Source organism: Dermacentor variabilis, chromosome 1 (genome assembly GCF_050947875.1).
Source record: "Dermacentor variabilis isolate Ectoservices chromosome 1, ASM5094787v1, whole genome shotgun sequence".
Taxonomy (NCBI): Eukaryota; Metazoa; Arthropoda; class Arachnida; order Ixodida; family Ixodidae; genus Dermacentor; species Dermacentor variabilis.
In genome coordinates, this window is record NC_134568.1 from 40,674,746 (window position 1) to 40,682,467 (window position 7,722).

The window sequence follows — 7,722 nt, forward strand, 5'->3', positions numbered from 1 at the left end:
TGCAGTATATCATGTTCTGAACAAAAAAAAAAGTTGGATTGTTTGAGTAGCCAGAAGTTGAAGATTTCATTCCGGTACTGCATAGTATGCTGTCATTTAAAGGGGTCCTGAACCACCCCTAGGGCTTGGTGAAAAAACAGTCCGCAGATATGCTACTGTGAACATCTCGGCCAACTTTTGCAGTCATGCGCGGTGTGTGGAGCTCGCAAGCAGAGCGCAAAGTCACCTTTTTCTCAGATGCTCTCTTTTCAACAGAAGCCTGCTCATCACTCGTTTCGGGACGCTTTATTTTGTAATATAGCAGATTTCCATACACGGCTGCTATTGGCCAATAGCTGACGTCAATCAAGAAGGCTGTATGGGTCAGTGCACTTCTTCCTACTGTTACTGTGTATATTTATTGACACAGTTTAATAAACAAGCTGAAGTAACGAAAATCTGCTTTCAAATTTCTATAATAATTACGTAGTTCAGGAAGAAGCATTCGCTCACGCTCAGCCGCGACCACCCTAGTATGAATTAAACTTTGGCCACCCTACTTTTCGGTAGCCACCCTGCCACCGGGTCTCGCTACTTTCAACTTGTTTTGAACACTCGGCTAGCTGGGAACCACACGAAACTTAAGGTGAGACCCAGGGTTGCCAGGTTTGGCAACTTCTCACTAAATTGGCTACTTTTAGAAGCAGCTGGCGACTGAAAATCGTGGTTGGCGACTTCACTATTTTCTGGCTACTTTTGCCAATGGTAATTGGTATAGGTAGTGTCCAAATCGCGCTCCTGCAATGGCTCCCTTGAATCGACATGCCCAAAAGCCAGATCTTAAAGGTCATAGTTTTGTTTTTTGCAAGGGCCTGAAGCAAATCCCACAGCAGAAGACTTACAGCCACCATGTGGCCAGTGGGCCCCTTCCGTACTGCTCATTGGCTGAAATCACCGCCTCTGGTGTTCCGGGACTGTCAGGGATGGATAATTGAAGATGCTCATTGAGTTTCTCTGTGGGTAGCATACAGCAGCTCTCTCTGAGTAGCAGGAATCGACTAATCTGAAAGGGTACTCATTTTTGTGCTTCATTGGATGAAAGCAATAGGTGATGCCCTAATCCCACCCCCAGCAACGGTTACTTCGATAACAAATCTCGAAGACCATGCTTCATGGCGCCAGAAGTGACTGCAACAACCGAAAATGCGTCATGGCAGCCTTGAGATTACAGGTACCAGTGTATCTGACTCTCTTAAAGGCACTTGTGACTGCGTCCCAGGGAGAGTATAACACATGTGATGTCATACAGTTTGCACGGGAACGTTTGGAGAGAAGTTATAGTAATGCAAGGACAGCATGAAGCGAGTTTACTGTGCTGAAACTGGCTTCGGCTATGAGAAAGGGGGGCACACAAGTTTGCGGTGGAAATTGTCACAGAACGTCAGCTAGTCATTATGGTACAATTATGGTACAGATTATGGTACAAATTATGGCACAATTATTATGCGATTAAGTTTTTTTGGTTCTGTTATTCTCATTGCCCTCAGTGCAGCCGAAAACTACAGGTCCTTTTCGTCTTTATTCTTCTTTCTTTAGGCATCAAAAATCTGCAATTGTTGTTTTGTCGCACCATGGGTACTTTTCTGGCTTCCAGATTAATCCTTTGCCACATTTGATGACATTTTTGGCTACTTTTTAGAATTTTTTTGCTACTTTTTTTCTCGAAAACCTTGCAACCCTGGTCACACCACACTCACACATGTGTCAGCATGCGCTCTCTCCTGGCCACTCCTGGTTGAATGTCATGGCAGACTTCGCTTCATGTTGAGCTATTGATAGCGCTTCAAAATGTGCAAGTTGGATGTGGCTACTATCCATCGGTCAAGCAGGTGCAGGACAAAGCCGGTCCATACCACATAGCATGGCTGGACTGGTGCATATGAGCGCAAGTGCACAATAAAGCTCTGTCGTGCACAAAGAAAATGCTGCACGTATGCACTACAGTTGCATGTAGCTGCGGTCTACTACTTAACGTAGATGCCGCAGCCGCCGCGGAGTGTGGTAACGAGTCCGCTGGCTTAGCACAGTGCAGCTCGCTGCCGACAATAGCATTTGCCGAATCATAGGTGCCAAAATCGGTAGTGGCATCTAAGTGACCATCCAAAATCAAATTTGAATTGCACGCCACGCTGACATTCAGTAGGCGGAGCTTTGTGGGCATGTCCTGCTCCGCTGTAGCTTTCCCAGTGCAAGTCATTGAGGAAGGAGCGGAAGCACCCCGTAGGGGACGTTTGATTGCGAATAACTCCATTTTAGTGAATGCATTGAAGTACTCTTTGTGGCAAAGTATTTCTGAAATACTTCTATTTTAACTAGTCTATTTTAACTTCAAATGAATTTCTCGGCTTCAATAAAATGTGGTTCAGGGCCCCTTTAACCTCCTGCAGCGACTGTTTCTAGAAGGTTGCATACTGTCATTCATAAATCGGGCTATCCAGTGAGCCTTGAGTCATGCTCAAAAAGTTCATCATTGCCAGTCTTATCCAAGAAGGACATGTGCCAAGAGGGTAAACTTTTGAAGCACTGGCTAGATTTTAGTTATATTTGACAATTTAACTGACAGCTATGTTCTAAGCCTCTATGCTAAAATTCACTTTTGTGTGTTAATTTTTTGAGAAGTTGTGGCATCTTTAGCTGCTTGTTTGGCTAGGCTTGCTCAGAAGAATGATTGTTTTGGTGCTAGAGACCTGCAACATTTAGGCATTAGATTGCCGCTACTGTGGCATAGCTTTTGCAATGTCGCCATTTTTCTTTTTTTTCTTTTTGCAGGAGATATGATCCTTCATATATAACGCGACCATTATTGCGCCTCCACTCTTCCTTAAAATGTTAAATTTTTCAGGATGAAAAAAAGTTAGTTTCAACATTGGGCCTTCATTAGCATTGCCATCAAATTTCATTGTTGAAAACATCCTGAAGTAAGGCTCATCACATTTAGTGTGGAAAGAATAGTTTTCCTGGTTTCAAATTTTGTTTGAAAAAACAAGCAATTACGGAAAAACACCTTTAACATGAGCCCAAGGATTACGAAAAGCATCCCATTTTGTTTCTAGAGAATGCTTATTTCTTGAAACCTACCCGTTTTTGCACACTGCATGTTAGCATACTGTGGGCTTTTGATATGATGGTGTAGGCACACCACTTGTGCGCATACGATCTAGCCATGCACATGTGTGCCTTTGTTACGGCATGCTAGCTTTGTAGGCAAAGACGTGCTGGAATCTAGTGCCTCTGCCAGCTTTTCTTAATTCCAGTGACAGTTTTGGCAATAAGGAGGTACGATGTGCAGCTATCACTTGTGGTACCATTTTTAAATGGACGATATGGCTACCATGCACTGAACTGTTGTGGCTCTCAGCAGCCATTCATTGCAACCTTTTAAGGAATGTATACTCAAGCTACTCAAGGAGCACAGTCTTTCTGTCTAGCTTGGGGAGCTTTGTCTCGTCATCGTCATGGGAATCATGCAAGAGATTGCATATCTCGCACAAGCAGCGTCTAAGGAGAGGCGAGGTAGTGATCTCTGGTCACCAGCTCGCTTAAAGGACACTAAAAAGCAAGACTAAATTGGTTATTACTAGTAAATTATTATTTTTAAACACTGTTTTCATTTGTTAGGTTGGAGGGGTTAATACTGGTGAAGATGAACATTCTTAAATTTGGCACCAGAGCTGAGTGAGTAAGTGTGATGTCACACCAAGCTGTTTTCTTATATTTTGATCGCTCTGGCATGCAAAAGCTACTACAAACTTGCTGTGTTGAGTATTTATTTACTTTTACGCATTGTGTGCCTTCTTCACTGATTAATGTTTAAAGTCTGTTCAATTGACACATGGATCACTGCACCAATTCACGGTGTGATGTGCCACAGCCCTCAATTCTCAGGTGCAAAAGTACGCTGCTGCACCACAGTCCTTGATTGTGGCATGGTGCAAGAAGCCTCTGCATCTATAGGCGAGGTGGTGCAGCCATTGTGGAGATGGTACTCGCTGGGGTGATGTCTGCTGATGCAACAGGCACTGCACGTCTTCTTTCTTTGATTGATACCATTGAGAACATCCTGTCTGCAGGAAGGGGTGGGCCCGTTACGAAATGCCGTGCTGCACCTTGTTTCATTATATTGAAGATGGATCATACCACCATGGTGAAGACGTTCCGATTTATTTACTCAACCACTATACTGAGATGACGCCCAATCCGTGCATGAACAACTGAGACATGTCATGAGGTGGAGCTTATGTTGCCTCAACTGGCCAAGGAGAACACCGATGGCATCGAAAAAACTGTGTGCTCTCTTTATTAATATGGTTACTATTTAGTGGCAACAGTGCTTCAATATTTGACGGATATGGTCGCAGCTGTTTAGAGCCTCTTTATAAAGGCTTCACACTTGTACTTGTTGCTTGTGATGTGTGGGTGCAGCCAAGGGGAACTGCTCAAGTGCTGTTAAAGAAGTAATTATCTATTTCCAGGCGTACTGTGGTTTCATCTGTCGACCAGAGATACCTCTCATGAAGCGTTCAGCCATTGCCACGGGCAACTGGGGCTGTGGTGCCTTTCGTGGGGACCCACAGTTGAAGGCAATTATTCAGCTCATGGCAGCATCTGTCGCGGGCCGTGACCTTGTGTACTTTACCTTTGGTGACAAGCAATTGTGCCAAAGACTGCGGGCTCTGTACCGCTTGCTTACCAACTGCAATTTGTCTGTAGGTAAGGATGTCATTTTTATTGGCATTGCTTTGTTCTAACCAATGTTGGATTTTTTTTAGGGGTGGGCCGAGAAAGGTAAGCTTTTGAAGCTCTGACACAATTTAAATGAAATTTAATCAATATGCTTACACCTATATTATAGCCTTATGGGCCAGATTTTGTTGCTCTGGACTAACGTTTGGGGCAGGTTATGGCTGGTACAAGGATTTTGTTTGGAAGAAACTGTTTCAGAAACAAAAAGAATGTCTTATGATGTTTGTGCCTTAGATTGTCTCAGGAGGGCCCAATGTATTTAACTGTGCAGTTATATGTCTATTTTTTGTTTAACTGTGCTAGCATTCTTCGGGTACTTCACGCACTTTCTGGGGGCTATGTATGTATGTATTTATCAATGTATGTTTGTATATACAGTTGAACCCAGATATATTTTTTATTTAACTGTGCTAGCATTCTTCGGGTACTTCATGCACTTTCTGGGGGCTATGTATGTATGTATTTATCAATGTATGTTTGTATAGAAGCGTACGGTGAGGGGCTAGTTGGTATGACATTATGAGAACAAAGAAAAACTGTGCAAAAAAGAACAAGACAGAGAAAGTTCTTTCTCTGTCTTGTTCTTTTTTGCGCAGTTTTTCTTTGTTCTCGTATGTTTGTATATACAGTTGAACCCAGATATATCGAACCCGCATATGATGAATTATTGTGTATAACGAACAGCAGTAAAATCCCCTTGAGAATACTTGTACAAATCTTTTATTTTACATATCGAATTACATATACATATATCAAACTTTCTTGTGGTCCCCATCAGATTCGATATATCTGTGTCTGACTGTAACCGTCTTCTTGCCTAGCTGGGTTTCTGGGTAGTCAGTGGTCGAAGGGGTAACACATCGGACTACTCTACTGAGGGGACAGGGTTCATAACCAATCCTCGAACCAACTTGAGTCACTGAGTATGTGGCAGTATGTACATATGTACCACTATTTAACGAACCTCTTTCACGCGAACGTAGGGCAGTGTAGATGCGGGACTGTGTAGGTGCTGCTGTTTGCAGAAACTCTTTGATGCCGACTTGGGTTACTGTGTATGTGTCAGTAGGTGTGCGCCGCTCTACAGTGAGGAAAAAGATCCCTTAAATTTCTCTGATGCTGAGAGAAATTGAACCCACATCACAAGGGTTCCTCAAGGACAGCAACCCGACGCATTAGCAGGCTGTGCCACAAATGCACTGGGTTCAGTGAACACCTTTCATGCCAACGCTTTAGCGAGCTGCACCATAAGCGCACTGGGGCATGTGGCACTGTTCATTGAACCTATCGCCAACTTGGGTCACTGGGTATGTGCCACTAAGTGTGCTCCAAGCTAGGGAACAATTCTCAGCATTTGCAGACACCCACACACCACACTTCCTGTCTCGGAGGCCATGTGCAGACTTCTCGGCAGTGACACTAGATTGCGCAGCACATCCGAGAAGAAGCGAGAAAGAGGAACCCAGTTGCTGCATGACGCATTTTCTCAGCGTTCGCACACATCAGTGTGCCATGCATTTCGGAGGCCGCGGCACACAGGCTTCGCGGCAGTGGTGCTAGATGGCACCGAGTGTTCGTAGGGAAGCACGAAAGAGGAGTCTCGCAGCAGTGCACACCTCGTATATAAGTTGTTCCAACATTGGCAATACGTTGTGTCGCTATATTGATTCAGTGCTAACGCATTAGTACTGCCAACAGCCATTGTGTGGTGGGTTCTGCCACAACATTTTGAAATTTTTTTTCAAATGAATATGCTTCTTTTCACCTTCCTTCATGCCTAAGAAATGTTTTTCTTTTATAGTTAGGAAACTATTTCAAATACTAAAACCCATTGGAGTCCACAGCTGCATTCTTGAAATTCACAATACTGCCTAAAGTTAAGGAAATCTAGTGTGCCATGGAAACAATAGATTGTCAAAATTAAGACTAGGGAAAAAAATGTGAAGTGAGAAAAGGATGTTTAATGTTTCCCATGTGTACCACTTCATTTCCAGTGTAGCATATGTTTCTGGAAGTGTGCAGCCAGCATATCTTAGGCCATTGTCGTTAATCCCACTCTTTTGCCAAGCAATACTGTCAAGGTTTGTGAATTTTGGCGTATTTTCAGCTGTCTGCGGGATCTTTATTCATTTTAAGGTTCACCGTATGCTATTTCGTTCTTATTTTGGATCTACTAGCTCTCCAAGATATGCTTAAGTTTTCTTATTTTTTTTTACAGATGACCTTTACAAGCTTCTGGCGCAGTATAGCCAGCACCAGTCCACACAAGCAAGCCAGGGCAAATTCCACCTTTTTGAATATCTGAGCCAGAATTGTACCCCATAAACATATTTGTGTTTCATGAAACCAGGTCTGACTGTGTTGAGTGAAGCATGTATGCATGTTTCTACAAGGGCTGTCAGCCACTTAGTAATTCTAAGCTTCCTAATTTTTAGCTCTTGTCCTAGGGTTTATGAACAGAGCGGTCCACTGTTAAAGAGAACACCAGAGCGTGTGGCGTTTGCTGCTGCGCTTCAGATCATTGTGGAGCAAGCCGTTCATGCGTTTGTAAAGTCGGCCGGAGACTGCATGGTCACACTCTGACAGCTAGCCATTGCAAAGCTGAAAGAAAATTATATGAAGCAACATATTACCTCGCATATATTTTTGCCATTTCAACCTAAAAGACAAACAACTCTTTTCACGAATGTCTCATGGTGGCACAAGAAGAAAAGGATTAACCGAGGGGCCCAATTTTTATTAATCATATTATAAGATGGGGAGCCAACAAACAAAGGGCATCGCACGTGTAATGCAAAGACATGAGATCGTTCCCCACCTGCGGCAAGTTGTTTTTTTCATCCACTTTCATTGCCATTAATTTATCATTTCTTTAATTCACTGAGCGGGTACAAGTAATTTCCTCTTTGTTTGTTGGCTTCTTTTGGTGGCACAGCTAGA

At 43.3% G+C, this 7,722-nt stretch overlaps 1 protein-coding gene across 2 annotated transcripts in view; it reads left to right on the plus strand.

Annotated features, from left to right (window-relative positions):
• LOC142576650 (poly(ADP-ribose) glycohydrolase-like) overlaps positions 1-7,128 on the plus strand; it is a 71,001-nt gene extending 63,873 nt beyond the window's left edge. For both annotated transcript variants that reach the window (XM_075686881.1, XM_075686873.1), the window contains 2 exons: positions 4,512-4,749; positions 7,001-7,128. In XM_075686881.1, coding sequence (XP_075542996.1) covers positions 4,512-4,749; positions 7,001-7,107 — 345 coding nt within the window. In that variant the 3' untranslated portion in view covers positions 7,108-7,128. The remainder of the gene's footprint in view (positions 1-4,511; positions 4,750-7,000) is intronic.
• Positions 7,129-7,722: the final 594 nt, after the last annotated feature.